This window comes from Paramacrobiotus metropolitanus, unplaced genomic scaffold (assembly GCF_019649055.1).
Source record: "Paramacrobiotus metropolitanus isolate TYO unplaced genomic scaffold, Prichtersi_v1.0 Parri_scaffold0000006, whole genome shotgun sequence".
Lineage (NCBI taxonomy): Eukaryota > Metazoa > Tardigrada > Eutardigrada > Parachela > Macrobiotidae > Paramacrobiotus > Paramacrobiotus metropolitanus.
In genome coordinates this window covers 635624-652259 of record NW_026570226.1, presented here as the reverse complement: position 1 = coordinate 652259, position 16636 = coordinate 635624, and the positions used below count along the sequence as shown (strand labels likewise).

At 41.0% G+C, this 16636-nt stretch overlaps 3 protein-coding genes across 5 annotated transcripts; 2 read left to right on the top strand and 1 right to left on the bottom strand.

Moving 5' to 3' along the window:
- Positions 1-34: 34 nt before the first annotated feature.
- On the top strand, positions 35-4683 carry LOC129581576 (hormone-sensitive lipase-like). The gene is made up of 3 exons (XM_055472727.1): positions 35-1032; positions 2344-3229; positions 3470-4683. The coding sequence occupies exons 1-3, from the start codon at positions 172-174 to the stop codon at positions 4141-4143; spliced, it is 2421 nt and encodes an 806-aa protein (XP_055328702.1). The 5' UTR covers positions 35-171; the 3' UTR covers positions 4144-4683.
- On the bottom strand, positions 4395-11092 carry LOC129581582 (uncharacterized). 3 transcript variants are annotated; one of them, XM_055472748.1, is made up of 9 exons: positions 10953-11092; positions 9956-10302; positions 9699-9812; positions 9163-9357; positions 8962-9072; positions 8322-8603; positions 8040-8213; positions 7789-7962; positions 4395-4882 (listed from the first exon to the last, which is right to left on the bottom strand). In XM_055472748.1, exons 2-9 carry the CDS (start codon positions 10247-10249, stop codon positions 4838-4840), a joined length of 1389 nt encoding a protein of 462 aa, XP_055328723.1. In that variant the 5' UTR covers positions 10250-10302; positions 10953-11092; the 3' UTR covers positions 4395-4837. The 3 variants fall into 3 exon arrangements, with proteins under 3 accessions (XP_055328723.1, XP_055328724.1, XP_055328722.1); XM_055472749.1 differs by lacking the exon at positions 10953-11092 and adding an exon at positions 10397-10411; XM_055472747.1 differs by lacking the exon at positions 10953-11092 and having other exon boundaries at positions 4396-4882; positions 9956-10411.
- A 77-nt stretch (positions 11093-11169) lies between these two features.
- LOC129581580 (monocarboxylate transporter 12-like) lies at positions 11170-15969 on the top strand. The gene is made up of 9 exons (XM_055472744.1): positions 11170-11979; positions 12087-12229; positions 13046-13213; positions 13683-13755; positions 13875-13945; positions 14022-14057; positions 14166-14322; positions 14537-15089; positions 15263-15969. The coding sequence occupies exons 1-9, from the start codon at positions 11936-11938 to the stop codon at positions 15782-15784; spliced, it is 1767 nt and encodes a 588-aa protein (XP_055328719.1). The 5' UTR covers positions 11170-11935; the 3' UTR covers positions 15785-15969.
- The last annotated feature ends 667 nt before the right edge of the window (positions 15970-16636 follow it).

Here is a 16636-nt window from a genome sequence, read left to right as displayed (position 1 = left end):
TCGATGAATTCCATGCCATTTGCTTTTAGTTTGAGTTTGTTTTCGTAGTCAGAGTAAAAATAAGTGAGTTAACGTCAGCTGTTGTTGGTGTTTGCTTGACTGCTTTTTTTGAATTATTTTTAGGAGTTACTGTTATTGTTTTAGATTGCTGTATGTACCGTTTATTCGAAAATGATCCGCAAAGCTATCGATATAGTGCTCTCTGTCATCTTTCACGACGAAGCCTCTATGGACTTGTCCACATTAACTCCTGACGCTGATCCCCCTTTGCAAGAAGGACCCAGTATTCCTGCAACGAAAGTGTCCTCATCAACTCGGATTAATCTGTTCCAGTATATCCTCAGTACAGCCCGCGAAAATGCTGCGTATTATCGCACTCTCAGTATGGCTAAAGAGCCCGAAGATCCTAAATACACTAGTCTGCTGTCCACTTTGGCATTGCTGTGTTCCCACATTCCAGAAGTGGACGTGCAGTGTGAGAAAATTTCCAAGAATGCCACATACTTTGACGTGGCTCCAAACATCGAAGGAAACGGTTACCGCAGTCTGTTATCCATTGTGGATGCCTGCTTGATCAAGCTGCTGGAGTCGCTGCTGTACATGAAAGAGCATCGCGAGTCCTTCTATTTTCGACGGAGCAAATGCCAGCAAGAAATCGGCGACTACGTGGAGGTGCTGGGGATGATGCGGGCATTATTGAATTATGCTGAGAAAATGATTGATGCGGAACGCGCCAGTGGACAACATGATTTGTTCCCGCGGAACGGGCAAGAATTACTGGATGAATGGATGGTTAACGTTGAGACTCTGAACCAGCTGTGTTTTTATGGAAATTGTACGGCGTTTTATCTGTGTCCGAGCATCCGAACCGCTATGCATACGGTAATTACTACCGCGCTGGCAACATTTGCTGAGAAGTATCAGCAGCTGGAAGAAGAGTGCCCGGGAAGTGGTCCACAGGCACTGGATTATCTGGGAAGGAATCTGGTGGCATCGCGAAAATTTATCCTAAATCCCCAGCTCAAAGCGCAGGTTAGTCTCCCGAAAATGTTTGCCAACGTCGGCCCTATGCAGCGTATCTTTTTTCACTTATTTTTCGGTGTTGGTGGAAATGGTAATTACAATTTGCGACTAAAAGGGTAGGTGACCGTAGGTCTGATATTATTTTTGTACGAGTATTGTACTCAGTGCGTAGATGTTCATTTAGTCGGTGTTTTTATTTTCGTTCGGCTTGGATCGATTGCGCCGTAGGCAGTTATTTATGATTTCTGGAAATTGGAAATTTCTGTTTTGACGGCTTCCCATCGAAATTTAAAGCTTTAATCTGCTTTAGCTAGAGGTGAAGTTTTCGTCCGCAGAATATTTTGAATTTTTGTCCTACGGTCAGCTGAAGAGTACAAGAGCGAGAAATCCGGCTACTCGCAGAATCGCAGTATGCAGTTTGTGCTGCAATGCTTTTTTGCGTACATATTGAGGCTCTTGCTTTTTTGCGTACATATTGATTGATTGCGACTTCATGGGTCTCATAAAATCGATATTGGGCAGTCGGTGGTTAAAGACGCATGTAATCTGATACATGCTTTCCAACCGCGGTAATTCCAAGAATTTCGTGATGCTTAATGGATAACTGGATAAGTGAGATAATATAATATCAGTCCGAAGTATTCATACTGCATAGTGCATACTATGTACTGGAATTTAGAACTGGCTGCTCTTACGACTGAACGTCAAGCGGTCGAAACATCCTGGCAATGAACTATGGGTCCAAAAATTGAACTTTTGAATACACCGAGTAGGTGACGCGACCCCGGCGAGGAGATGCAGTACAGTAACTTTCTAACTTATTCATGTAAGGCGAGAGACAAGCGTAGTACGCTTGTCTTACACCTTACATGAATGAAATAACTAACGATAAGACTGCCATAAGTGCTTATCGAATTCGGTTCAACAAAATTTTTTTTTCGTTTGGCGATTATATATAAGGTATCCAAAATTCATCGGTAGAGTGCTTTTCCGCATTGTCGCCCTCGTTGATGACCTGTGGTCTACCGTTTATAATTAACGGATGATTTGGTTAAATAAGGATTTTACTTTATGCATGCAGTAGATAAAAACTAATTTTATCGGCACATTGTTTCCGCTTAACTGGAAATTAGACTGGCTAAATAACATGAACATACAGCAAAACAATGGTCCGTAATCACCCACGAGGATAGAATATTTGGCCTCTAATTGTAAATAAACAAACAACGGAGCGATTTTGTGGTGAACGGTTCGAATGGCTAAAAAAACGACAAACATGCAGCCTTAATACAGCTTTGTTTAAACGTGAATATATTCCAGGTGCTGGTTGCATCCACTCGCGAGCTGGACATTCGGTTCTGCAAGGCCTTCTGGAGCATTTCCGAATCGCGTTTCTGGGATCCGATTCACTGGTATTTGCTGCCGAAAATCGATCTCAATCGGGAGTTCTCCATACCCCCTGACAGCTTTGTTTTACCCCACTGCGATACCGGAGCGGATGTGACGGTATCACCGCCCGTTTGTCACATTGGACTACGACCAGTTCAGTGCCGATTAATGTCAGCTGGCATACGCGAAGGTCAGCTCTTCATCGATAACAACGATGGCGTCAAATCGTTCAAGCTGCCTGGGCGCGTGCAACCCAAATCCGAGGTCCTTCTTTTCCATTTGCATGGCGGCGGTTTTATATCGCAGTCGAGCAAAGCCTGTGACCTGTATTTGAGAGAGTGGACGAAAGAGATTGGTGTGCCGTTGCTGTCCATTGACTACACACTGGCACCAGAAGCTCCCTATCCACGGGCAATAGAGGAATGCTTCTTTGCATATTGCTGGGCGTTAAAGTATCCACATAAACTGGGATGGACGGGACAGCGTATTGTGCTCATTGGAGATTCTGCTGGCGGAAATTTGATCTTTGGAGTGGCATTTAAATGCTTTATGGAAGGAATCCGAATGCCTAGCGGGATTTTAGCGGCGTATGCACCGTTCTTGGCGCAATATACTCCATCACCATCAAGATTGTTGGCCATTATGGATCCGTTGATACCAGTGGGGATTTTGAATAGATGTCTGGGGGCGTATGCCGGTTTACCCGAGCCGAATAACGTTGGGGATATTCAGAATTTAACACATGATTCCACCGATTCCAGTCCTTCCCAAGCATCCAAAACTAGTTGGGATGAACTGAGCCCATCGGAATTGAAAGGTAGACATATCCATATTGATACGAAGCAAACCGATTTGAACATTTAATCTAGACAATATTTTTATTTGTTACTTGTTTTGGAATTAACTGTTGCAGTGGGTGTATTGGTATAAGTTATGGTTTTTAAAATTATCATTTCGCAATTTCTTAGTACAATTATAAATTTAGGTGTTGAGCGAAGACTCCCAGTGATACTTGCTGCAACTTTTTGCCAAATCGTAATTTAAACATTAATTGCAGGAATGGAGGAGATGGCTTCTTTTGCATCCTCCCCGGACAATGGAACTGTTGATGCTAGACAGCACGAGAAACAGAAAGAAGCCAGAGCTCAAGAAGCCATCAAGGCTGAACAAAATTTCCTATTCCGCATCCCATCGGCCCAACATTTTTATTCCGTGGCATCCCCTATTACGTCTCGCTTGACGAGTACCGTTTCCCGTGTGACTGGAGCAATGTCCCGGGGATATCAAGGTATCCGAGACACTGTTGAATACCCATTTCGGCGCACTACGACTTTTGCTCGACAGCGCGCAAAATCTATTATGAATCCATATGCCCCGTGGACGAAGATGATGAGTCCGTTGAAACGATACAATTTCAGCCAGGTCCCAGTAGATGATCCGTTGCTGTCACCAGTGTTAGCTGATGCTACTTTATTGAAGGCGTTGCCGCCGGTAGCGCTGGTTGCTGCCCATGTGGATCCCTTTTTGGACGATACGGTACAGCTGGCCAAAAGACTACATGACTTGGACAAAGCCATGACGATGGACTTGATACCCCATCTTCCGCATGGATTTTTGAATTTCGTTTTGGTCAGCGAAGAAGCCCGGCAAGGAAACCGTATTTTAATGCAGCGCGTGAGAGAGCTGATGGCACCAGACCTGGGCAGTTATGGAAAATCGACCCACAGTTAGAGTTAAGAGTTACAGGGAGCGTGCGAGTTGCGCTAAGAGTTAAGTTATTTATGCAGGAAAACCGAGTTTCGAGTTACACCGCGAGTTACGCTACCATAGACAATATATACTATTTTTACGAGAGTTAAGTTAGAGTTAAGTTTTCTTCCGAGCGAGTTACGCTAAAGAGTTAAGTTATAACTCAATAACTCGAAAATAACTCGCGTTAAGTTAAATAGTTAAAATTAACTGCCCAGGTCTGGATGGCACCAAAAGAGACATAGTAATGCCTTCATAGCTTCTTAATTTTTGATGTATTATTTTCCTAGTCGTCTTCTGATGCAATGCGTTAGAATTGTACCAGTGTAAAGTTTTGTGCTTCGTGTTATGTTATAATTATCTGAAGAGATTAGCTTGTCGGAACTTGGAATGCGTTCAAGACTTGGATTTATTTTGTTGTTGTTTATGATTTATCCGTAAAAATAACTAACACAGAAAATACCGTCTGCATAATTACGGTGTCCACCAGACAAGTACTTGCTTGACCCGGGCATAATAATCTTCGGGGTAGTGAAGTACCAAAACAAAATGTCGATCGGCCACACAACATACTCGTAATACTGTTTGACAGTGCAAGAACACTAAGAGTTATGATAAAATTCACAACAAAAAAATCACAAGGATGGATGTCTTTCAAATTTCGTCTGATGATCCTTCAATAAATATTTCCCGAACTTCTAGCTTTCGCGATATAAAGCTCCTGAAAAATTTTAAACTAGGAAAGTGCACCGCTTGAGGCTAGCACTATAAGACCGAAGCGAAGCTCTGTTAGAAACAGTAGAAGGGAATATAACCCAGCAAGGTCATACGTTCAAGTCTGCTTTTCTATTCTACATATACTCGTATATTGTAAGTAATACAGCAAAGTCTTTGATAACGATATTGGTACAAGGATGTATTTCCGAAACACTCGTATACTAGCGTTCATTACTCAGAATTTGTACAAGAATAAGATGCAAGGAATATTAACGCCGCTTTAATACTCCTAAAGGTACGAGTAAATGCCGCTTATCTTTTCTAAGTTGGAACCGTACTTACCGCACTCTTTATACTGCAAGTGATACGAGTAGGTTTTTTGAATATATTGGTCAGAAATATACATTTTCTCACATTCCTGTAACAACTTTTATTAACTGGAAATGGCTATTCGCACATCCTGGCACCTCCTTTGGCTATTCGCACCACCTTTTTAAAATTATTTTCTACACCACCATTGGCTATTGTCACCAACTTTCTACACCTCCTTTTGTTTTATTCTCACCTCCTTAGATACGGGCAACGGTGATCACTGAGTCCGTCTGAAATTGTCAACAGCAACAAACTGGTTATGACAGTGGCGTTTTCGCTACTGCTTTCGATCCGCGATCGAAATCATTAACAATCAAAAAGCAAAATTCAGTGATAAGAAGGCGCAAAAAAATTTGGTTAACAGATGCAGCACGGTGAAAACATGGTTCAGTACTTTTCCGGCCGACTGTGCCCCAATCGTGAAGAAAAAGCGCCGTTATAAATGGCCAAGCTGTGGCAATCTGTTAACCAGTTCTTTAGGACGCAAGCCACACATTGTTTGAAAAGTGTATTTAAGAGCTGGAAATAGCCAAAATTGTACGATGGTGGTGGCAATAGTCAAAAGGTGGTGTTAGAATTTATTTTCAAATGATAGAGCAGATAGCCTAAAGGTAGTAAGAACAGCCAAAAAGTGGCGGTGCGAGGGGGAACAGCCACACGCTTATTAATTATTACACGATGCATGAAATATTAGCATTCTAATTGCTACCAAAGCTATGAATAGGGAACCTTGTGCTGGAGCTACGGGTCAGCTGCAAACACAACACTAGTGTTGCTTTACTTAGTAAAAGTAAATAGTAAACCTTACTTATTAAGCCGTTTTTGCCTTTTACTAATTAAGTAAAAAGTAAGTAAACAGCAAAACGGAAAAGTAAAAGTAAAGTAAAAGTAAGGGCAGCCGAGGCTTCAGAAGTAAATAGTAAGTAAAAGTAAGAGGCGCGAAACGGGAATAGTTTAATTAGTAAAGCAGTCTTTTTACTAAGCGTCCGCAACAGATAAAAGTGACGGGCATCATCAGAATTCTGCTGAACATGCTCTTTTCCATAGCAATTACGTTTGGCAGTACAGGTTTTCTTCTGAAGCGCTAAAATTTCTGTACTGCAGACGCCTTCAACGCCTAGGTGGGCGAGTTACTTGACTGCCAGGCGCATTAGCTAGTGCTGCTTCACTGCAACGGATACGGTGTAATGACTTTTGCTAATTTTTGTTAAAATATTAAGTATCTGTACTGTAACTTTACACTGCCCAGAACCAAATTGCTTCATTGAAACAAATTTCTGAGCACAAATTGAAATTACGTAATCGGTGTGCACACTGTCGCATAATACAAGCAGTTATTTTTGTTTTAGATACGGAATAAGCTTAAGAAATGAATAATTATGGCAAAATTGAAAACTTTTGTTGCGTACTGCGATTTTTCGCAAAACACGACTAGTAAATACTAGTTTACTAGGGATTACTAAGTTAGTAAAAGTAAGTAAGGCTACGATAAAAAAAGTAAAAAGTAAGTAAAAGTAAGGAAGAAAGATTATGAAAAGTAAATAGTAAAGTAAATAGTAAAGTCAATAGCCAGACGAAAAGTAAAAAGTAAGTAAGGTTTTGGGACAATAGTAAATACAACACTGCACAACACCTACCTATTACATCTATAAAATGTCATTCCGCTTTATTTTGGGATGTTTGATGCGCGTGCGAAAGTATTTATCGCAAATTGCAACGAAAATGCAAAAATTCGAAATCACTGCGTCACAAACCTACTGCTAACAGCGTCCTTGCGCTTTTAAAAACGCAATGGCTTGTACGCCCATGCGCCAGTTCTGGGCGCCACATAAAACAAAAGTTGCCCGCGATGGGGCGTGCAGTGCTACTGTGCAACACTGCGGCAGATGCCGTATTACGCGTTGACCGTTCTGCAGTTTCTCAGTGTCTACACACCTGCCAATCCATTTTTTCTTAGTAAGAGACCTGAATCAATCTGAATGTAAGGATTTGCTGGGTTACATTCCCTTGTACTGTTCCGACTCTCGAGTCTCGCATCGGGCTTATAGTGATAGCCTAGAACGGTGCTAACCTCACAGTCGGTGGTAAATATTCTACCGAAAAAAAATAAGGGTTTATTTTTTGAATATAAAGGAACTTGATCTCAGGACCGTTAGGATAATAAGCACGTTAGGAAGCCCATGAGTGCTTTGCCGTAATGCTCGGTCAACGGCTTCCCTAAGTTGTAGTGCCTAAGTGTTACTGAGCGCTTGGAAGTCCTTTCTAAGTGCCCATAAGTGTCGGTCACGTTGTAACTGGTTAGGGCGTGACCGACAACTTAGTGCGTGACCGACGTGCGTGACCGACGGACAAAATTTCCTGTTTTCTTGAACATAGAGGACCTTCGCTTCGCTTCGGTCGATGATAATTTAACCTCTGCTAGCAAATGATAATTTAACCTCTGCTGTGGACAGGTGTAAACTCGCGGTCAACTAGTGCATGCAAGCACCGCCAAAATCATGAGGGCTCACAACGGAGAGGACAGTATAATCCACGTACCTGACGCGCTAGTGGCAATTTCTTATATATCTTCCTCAATTTTTTTCGTACGTCATCAATCGTACTGAATGGACAGTGAGCAAGGTATTCCAACTCATTTTGAGAAACGAAGTAAGAGCATCCGCTGAAGTCAGGTTTTTTCTGTTTCTTATCGCCCACTGCTTCGACAGCTTTCTGAAACCATAAATTACCTGAAGGCCTACTTGCCCGCAGAACAAATCAAACACAGGTGTGTATTTCCTAATCCTTACGGATTCAGCAGGGTTTAAGATATTTTCTTTGGCATTTTCCCCTGCCACGGTTTTGAGGGGCTTGTTATCAAGCGTTTTTGGGGTTTTGCGAATCTTGTCCCGCATAGAATCCCGCATATCTTCCGCGCACTGATCTATGAAATGCTGCGCTGCACTTTCGTACTGCTTCCACATCTGCAATTTCAATTTTTGTTAAAACTTCGGTCACTTTCAGATATCCTCATTCAGATAAATAATTTTATGAATATTTCGAAGCATGTTAGGGCTAAGCCGCTAACATACCGCTCTGATGCGTATCTGGTATTCTTCCTTTTCGTAGGTACACATTTCCTGCCATTTCCGGTTGACCAACGTTAGCCAGCCGGCAGATTTGATGTGTTTCGTCTCCTGTTCCATGATATATAGTTTATGTCCCGATGTGGCCCCTGGATAGGCCTCTGGATGGAAAGCATTTTGAGAAACTGATCTGTGGAACAAAAGATTCCGTTCCAGTGGATTCAACAGGAGGCGCTGCTTATCCATACGAATATCGGGATTCTCGGCAATAAATTCATCCATTTCAACCTGAAAGACTATTTAATATACACACGAACCATGATGTGCACACGAATTTTTTATTTCAAACCATCACTTGTATAGCTGTCAAGAAACCACAACGCCGAATCCCAATGTGAGTAAATTTACAATTTCTGGTGGATAATTTGTGATTACCAATCTCTCACTTCCTATTTTCATAATGCTCTACGAGTAATGACAAAACAGTATAGTACTCTGTACAATACACAGTACATACACAGTACACTAAATTTTCAGAATAAAAAGGCTAATTTTTAAAACCCCAGAAACTTTTAGCAAATTACCAGAACATAATTCGGTAAGTTTAAAAACTAAATCCGGTAATGATCACTTCATCTTTCGGTACCTGGTAGCGCTGATGGTCCATCATGGACTTGTCGATATATTCGAGCATTTCCGTATCAGGAAGTCCTAACCATGCAGAGCGGTAAGCTTTTAAAGCTTCTGTTCCCGTCAGCTATAACATGAAAAAGAATTCGCACCCCATCACAAAGCAAGTACAACAAAGTCGAACAAACAAAATTAATAACAGTAAAGTGTGAAATACCTTCAATCTGTTGTTCTCCCTTCTTTCGCTAACATAGATTTCATAAGGCGTTTGCGGGTCTTTTGGAAAATTACTAAAATATTTTGCTATGCGTCTACGAGGCATTTTTGTGCCTTTTCTTCCATAAACTGGAATTACGATGTTTTCGTCGACCGTCAATTCAGCAGGAGTACTAGGGATAAGCTTGATTCGTTTCTGAAAAGGCATGGTTTGTTCACTCTTAGATAAAAATTCTTGTATCACTGTACTTGATCGGATTCAGGAATCCGCTTTATTTTTTATTTTAAGAACTCCTTTTTCTGAGTATTTTACTGTCATAAATTAACGGTAATGAAATTGCAAAAAGGTACAGTACTTAATGTGATCAATTAAAACTAGGTACATGGTAAAAGCTAACTGTTACCAGTATGGCAGTATCTACCTCATCGTATTAGTACTAGTATACATGTATGCCAAGCAAGGCTGCTAAAAATCGTACCAGAAAAGTGAGAAACAGTACTACTATTAAATTTTGTAGAAAACCGTAATCCTCATACTCTGGGTTCGAAGTTCGGGTGATCTCCTCCGATCTCGTCCCAGTCTTTCCTTTTTTGGCGTTCGTGCCACAGTAATTCACTTAAAATTTCCGGCAGCGTACGATTTTTTCTTATCTGCAAAAAACACAAAATCTGAAATCAAGGAATATTATGGTTTTAAATGGTCGCAATGGATAGAAAAAAAAGGGTAACGCGGTACGAAATGATACGTAACGTCCGACCTGATTTTAATCATTAACTGTTAATGATTAACAGACCTTCGCTATGATTTCTTCCATTTTCTCCTTGCACTCGTGGGGTTCGCGGTGTTTCAGTGCGCATACATTCCAGTTAACCATGTTCAATCGCTTACGATAACCCATTATATCGTTAATGGTTAAACGGCAAAGTACTTTCTTAATCAAAGTCTTTTCCTCCTCTGCTGTCCACTCTGTTGAGGCAACACTAACAGGCATTTCACCGCCAACATCCAAACTTCGAAACCGTGACTGCGAACGAGTGCATCGTCTCGTTGCAACAGGCATGACGTCCTCGCACACAGTTCCCGACATTGTCAACCATCGGATTTGCAGCTCACTTGCCACGACGCAGTGATGAAGAACTTCTGCAGCAATTCAATCATAAATTACCAATTATTACTTATCATCTTCGCAAACTACAATGGAAGATGTTGCGGACTGTGAAGTTGAAAAATTTACATCGTAACTGCTGTCGCTGGTTGCGCAACGAGCCAACGGCAACAGAATGATGTACGGTATCTGAAGGGTGGCTGCCGGTTGTGGTAGGCTGACGGCGACTGCGCGTATTCAAAGTCAAACTTCGAACCGTTGAAAAATTGACCTGCCTGGATTTAATATCGTAAGTAAAATTAAAATTAATTAACTGTCTTATTAATCTGTTATTCTGTAATCTGTTTGTTTTACGTTTTTAAATTACCGTAAGCTTTATTCGTCGTACAAAATGTATTTCGGCATGTGTTGTATACACCTATTACGCGGTAGAAGGCTCTATAAGTTGTATTTCTAATTTTCCACCGCAAGTCACAAGTACTTCTAAATCTTAAAGTCTTTAACTCCTTAACTCGTAAGCTGTGTATTCAGTACAAATCTTTCACTTTTATAGAAAATTTGCGACAAATACTCGTGTACCTTGAGTTTTGAAATAAAATAATATAAGTGTAGAAAAAAAAAAAAAAAAAAACTCGTAAGCCAGTTAAAGTCACCAAAACCATAATGGGTATATATATATACCCACCTTGCTAAAACGTCACAATTTCGGGAAAAATGGCGCTGTATATTACTAATCCATAAACCCTAATACCTTATCCATAGTACCATTCAGTTTCAGACCATATGCCGCACATAGAGTATTGTATATATACGCGTACAGATATGAGTATGGGGACTGACCATGAGGAGCACAAACATACCAAATTTTGTTTTATTGTACCAACAGTATTATGATTGTTGAACAATGAATCGGAAGTCGCTTTCGCTAATATGCAGTAAAATATCCGCTGACCGATTGTGCACCCGTGATCACGCGGATAGCAGCAGGTCTGCACAATGTGATCATGTTCTGTACTTGTGCTTCGCAAATCCAGCAAATCACAAAAAAATTCAACTTTTCGGCAAGGCAGGTATTTTAATGGATTCTCGTTGTCAACTTGGTTTTATCCTTGCCAATGCTGCTACCGTACCTGCCGTATTATCATTTCCACCCTAGAGTGGCCTCGACGATACGGAGTTATTCATAAAATTGCTGATTCTGCTATAACACTAATAACAGCCTGTACGAAGTTTATTAACAATTTATTGTACTTGTAGTTTTGCTGCTTTATTTTGCGCTCCTTCAAAAGCGGTCGGAACACTCGTTCTGGTATAAAAATTTCTCATTTTATCCGATCCCAAAACCTTAACCGACGAAGGAAGGCCATCTGACAACATCTGCAGAATTTGATTTCCCAATTTCCTGTGGACATTCGCGAAGTCGATTCAACGTGTTTCCTTCGGTTCTTTGAGATAATTGTTGCAGCTGATCGCGAGTGTAGATTTATCGAACACTCCGTATTTGTGGTCGAAATCAGCAACATCGGCGGCATTCCTTTAGCTGATTGGAGGCAGTTGGCATAAGTTTGAATGGATTAATCGCGTCCTTATCTGGTCGCTTTTGAACCAATTGTCAGCTGAGACAATTACCACCGAGATAGACTGCGAAGCAAAACAAGCTGCAGCACAATGCATGATGTAAAAGAAAACCACAACTTTAAATCACGGCTTGGGTAAGTTGGAGAATTTCTGATTTTCATTTTAGAGCGAGACCCGAGTCGGTATAGTGCCGTTGAATTTGCTTTCTCCTGGGTTTATGATCCCATTTAATATTTTGCAGATCGGATGTAGAGGCTGATCCCATGTTGGAACCCGTTCCGCAGACGAAGAAACTTGGTTTTTACGGTGATGCTGGTTTAGAAAATGCAGTGATCACGGTTACCGAAGTGCCTCAGTCTAAAATCTTTGCGCCACCTGACGGAGGTAAATTATACTTCCTTGTGTGTACGTTATGATAAGAAGAAATTACTTTTTTCTGTAAAAAAATATATTTACCAGAAATTTTTTGTAAAAGAATAAAATTAATAATTTGTTTTGGTAAAAAATAAATAAATAAATATAATTCGTTTTGGATTTTGCAATCGACCGACTTACGGCGCTTTCCACTTAGTACGGCCGGTGGTTTATTTTCGGGTTTTTTGTTAACCCTTTGTTCGCCACTGAAGTTCTGATCCTGCCAACGTATGTGAACTGGAAGAGCTGGTAATTTAGTATTATAATCATACTTTTGTGAACTATTTGGCGAGTTACTGGAAACATCTTTAGTTTAGAAGATGAATGCATTCAGACTAAGTACCTTGCACAATATCTTAGCAGATTGCTCAGACTTCATACTGCTCCTGTATACTCGTGTATGTATTTACTTTTAAATATTATTCATATATAAATATCTACACATTCTAAGCATAAAGTGTGTCGAGTTTCTTTTAGTCGCAAGAGGACAGAATATGGTAAGAGAAATTAATTTTGTCGGTAACAGTTATGGTACTTGTGCAATAGTTGGGCAGTTTTAACAAGTCGGAAAATTTTTGTGTTACTAGTACTGTGTTTTCGAATATTTTTCTGTAGTTTATTCTTTGTAAAGGACATCTAGGGTCGCGCAAATGTCATCGTAACACCTAGCTATAACGTGATCGGCAAGCTGACAGCACGTGGCCGCGTGATTGAACTTGTTTACTGTTGAGTAGTAAAGTGGTTATTGTCGGCGGTCGCATTACGTAGTTTTTGACTTTTTTGTAGGTTGGGGCTGGTTTGTTGTACTTGGATGTTTCTTGATGAATTTGATCGTTAACGGCACATCGTATTCCTTCGGGGTAATATTTATGGAACTGCTGGCCAATTATGAAAGAACATCAGCTGATATCGCTTGGGTTTATTCACTGAACTGCGTTACCTGCAGCTGGTTAGGTAAGCTGGTGAAGGAGCGCGGAAATATTGTAGTAATTCATAAACATATCAACATTTAAATATTCTAGTTGCGCAATCTGTGTTTTCGTTCGACTGATTAATAATGACCATTATTAAATCATTTAAATCTACAATGGCGTTCGGATAATTTAAGTCTTTAAATGCCGAAACGATTTATTTAGGTACCGTGTTAGAATTTTTAAGAGAGGCACTTGTACTAATAAACTGTACTATATAGTATATTTGTTTTGGTTAGCAATTGAAATCGGTTTCAGTTCGAAACGGTTTCAGTAATTACAGAACGAGAAAGTTGCGACTGATCAGTAATAAATTTGATTTAATCGAGAGTTTATTAGTACGACCCTGTATATAAAATAGGCATGTGCCTTTTTATAGAACTATAGTACGATAGAATTTACTCTGTAGATGTATATTAATGTATGTGGGTACATATTTCGTTTTATTTTAGGTCCTTTCGCCACAGCATTAAGCAACATTTTTTCCTTCCGCAGTGTGGTAGTTGTTGGAGGTTTCATTTACAGGTAACAGCAACAGTAACATCGCGGTGCACTTGCGCCACTGTAAAGCGTTTTCATTTATTCAAGCAATTTTCTTGACAACAGTCAGATATAGAAGTGCAAATATTGCGTGTAAATTGCAGTGTCGGTATTGTGGCAAGTTCTTTCGTGACCAAATTGGAGCAGCTGTATATTACCTACGGTCTCATATCCGGTATGCACGGCATTCCCTATTATTCTTATTTAAATTTGTTGAGTATGTTGCAATTTTGTTCCATTATTACGAGTAGGTATCGGATCGGCTTTAGTGTATGGTCCATCAATCAGTAAGTCGACATTCGTGAACAATCAGGAAATATCTTTCATCCAAAATTTTGATTTTTTTTTAGATCTGCGGTTGAATATTTAAATTGGTAATACGATTTCCTTTGCAGTCATGGTCGGCCGTTATTTTGATAAGCGGCGTGCCTTGGCTAATGGTTTATCCGCTGCCGGCAGCGGTGTTGGCTCATTTCTTCTTCCACCCACTTTGCATTTTCTTTGTGATCAGTACACTATCAAAGGCTGCATATTGATCTTGGGCGCCTTTAGGTAATTAGCTTTTGACATTGTGATATTTTCAGCATTATTGTCTTCGTGTTTCTGTAATTCGAGTTTGGTCAATACGGTTTTCTCCATCTGACCTCTAAGATTCCAACCAGTTGAAAAACGTTCCATATTGGTTTAATGTACAACCATTTTAACGAACAAGATTAAATTTCAGAACCCCTTCTGGGATGTTTGCAATAAAGCCTTGTTTTTTTAGCTTCCATCTGTGTCTTGCTGGATTATTCTACCGACCCGTGCCCATGAAGAGATTGCAGAAGCAGCGCGAACCAGTTTTTTGTGACCTTCTGCATGAGCAACCGATCGAAAAAGATCACATTCGTATTACTCTTCACCCAGTTGGCTCAGTCGGAAAATCTCTTGCCACTGTACCTTCTCATCACTCGATCCGGGAAGAACTGTTTGAAACAGCCCTTTATCCTACTCGCGGAGCCGGCGGTCCGCTTGTTCTCGGTTCCTCTTTGCTTAGCATTCCAGAGAATGTCGTCACGGTCGAACAAGTACCGACCGCACGCTTCCGCCATCTCAGTGGTGCCAGCGTATCCAAACAGTTCAGAAAGTGGGCACTTTGGCTGTATGCCTGGCCGAGGAATCTCAAAAGTGGAATCGATTCCGGTTCGCTGTTCGATTTTTCGCTTTTAAAAAGCCGGTTATTTCTGATGTTCACGACCGCTGTGATGCTGGCTTCGTTTGGTTACCTCAGTGTGTATCTGATCCTCCCGGCTCATGCTCAAGACTTAAATATCAGCAAGGTTCGTAGCTTCGTATTTTATTAAAGCTTTCACATGGTTTGTTTTGTTGTACACTGCTGATGTCGGACACATAAATGGACCTTCGGTAATTGTTCTATTGTTACGTGAGGATTTTGAGTTGTTCCCGAACAACAGTCATAGTGGATTGCGGTCCAATTTTCTTTGCTTTTTAGGCTGAAGCAGTCTCGTTGATCTCGATTATGGGTGCATGTGATCTCACTGGGCGCATCACTTTTGGCTGGTTCTCTGATTTTCATCTGATACCTAGACGGTGGGGATACTGCGGAATGATTTTTTTGTCTGCCGTTGGCACCCTGTGGGTCATCTTCGTGCGGGGATACATACAACTAGCGGTGTTTGCCGGATGGTTCGGATTCTTTGGTGGGTCCTTTATGGTACTAAATGCCGTGCTGACCGCGGATTTGTTCGGTTTGGATAAACTGCCCAGCGCCATTGGGCTGCTGATTACCATACAGGGGATCGCTTTCCTTGTGGGTCCGCCACTCGTGGGCATGCTTAAGGACCAGCAAGGAGATTTTTTCTTAGCATTCTTTGTTATTGCGGTGGTGATGACGCTGGGAGCATGCTTGTTGGTGCTGGAATCTGTGATTGCTCATGTTTTACGTAAACCGAGACGTCCATCCGGGACTAGTGATAAATCGGACCAGACTATGACCTCGGATATAATCTCATAAATTTTTTGTATATTTGAATTTCCAAGCCGGTAGTTGTTTTTGGATGCTTTGAGCTTTTTTTGTATGTTTGTTGTATTTCAATTCAATAATAGTTGTATTCCTTTTCATGGTTGTATCCCCATTCCCATCCATTGTGCCAACGCCGCGCAGCTCAGTTCGTTATTTAACAATAAGGCGGTGTAAATTGTGATGTGTGTCGTGTTTAAATGTAGGTGTGTAACGTAGTATCACCCGGCGGCTATTAGCTACCCGGCGATGGAGTTGACCTTACCGGCACCATAACGAGGACAGCCTGGAAGATCAATAAGATAGTCAGTGCGTGAATTTAGTTGAATTCTAGGATATCACATCCGAAACACACACGCACGCGTAGATCTGGATCCATACGTGTACAATCGCGGACCGAACGGCGTGAATGCAGGCAACGTCCAGGTTTACAGTGTATGGCATCCCAGTGTTCGGATATCTCAGACTTCCGATCGATACGTACGGGCAACTAGCAACAAACTGATTCGGGTTTATACAAGACTTCCCATTAGTTACTACTTGATATCGTCATACCGTTCTCATGCAGTTACAGTACTTCTCATGCAGTTAGTGGTCCACTGTCCGAATTGGAAATAGGCGATGTGGAATAGCCGACAGCTATTTGACTATTTCCAATACGAGTACAGTACATCATTCAGTAGCTAACCATAAAGTGTTGCTGTTTCATTGGTATTTGTTTCGAAAAGCGCTATGGAGTACCCCAAAATGCACATGTCGCTTTAAAATAGCGCCAAAACGTACTGGTATTTAATACGTATCTGGAGTACGTAGATGCGACTATGGATTTTTCTGAGCTTATATAGA

Excerpts from the sequence above, each read along its gene's own strand:
- LOC129581576 (XM_055472727.1), top strand. The coding sequence starts at position 172 with ATGATCCGCAAAGCTATCGATATAGTGCTCTCTGTCATCTTTCACGAC. Across the intron at positions 1,033-2,343 it reads ATCCCCAGCTCAAAGCGCAG|GTGCTGGTTGCATCCACTCG; the intron begins GTTAGTCTCCCG and ends AATATATTCCAG. Across the intron at positions 3,230-3,469 it reads GAGCCCATCGGAATTGAAAG|GAATGGAGGAGATGGCTTCT; the intron begins GTAGACATATCC and ends CATTAATTGCAG.
- LOC129581582 (XM_055472748.1), bottom strand. The coding sequence starts at position 10,249 with ATGTCGGGAACTGTGTGCGAGGACGTCATGCCTGTTGCAACGAGACGA. Across the intron at positions 9,813-9,955 it reads TGGAAGAAATCATAGCGAAG|ATAAGAAAAAATCGTACGCT; the intron begins GTCTGTTAATCA and ends TGTTTTTTGCAG. Across the intron at positions 9,358-9,698 it reads ACCCGAACTTCGAACCCAGA|AAACGAATCAAGCTTATCCC; the intron begins GTATGAGGATTA and ends ATGCCTTTTCAG.
- LOC129581580 (XM_055472744.1), top strand. The coding sequence starts at position 11,936 with ATGCATGATGTAAAAGAAAACCACAACTTTAAATCACGGCTTGG. Across the intron at positions 11,980-12,086 it reads AACTTTAAATCACGGCTTGG|ATCGGATGTAGAGGCTGATC; the intron begins GTAAGTTGGAGA and ends AATATTTTGCAG. Across the intron at positions 14,323-14,536 it reads TTGATCTTGGGCGCCTTTAG|CTTCCATCTGTGTCTTGCTG; the intron begins GTAATTAGCTTT and ends TTGTTTTTTTAG.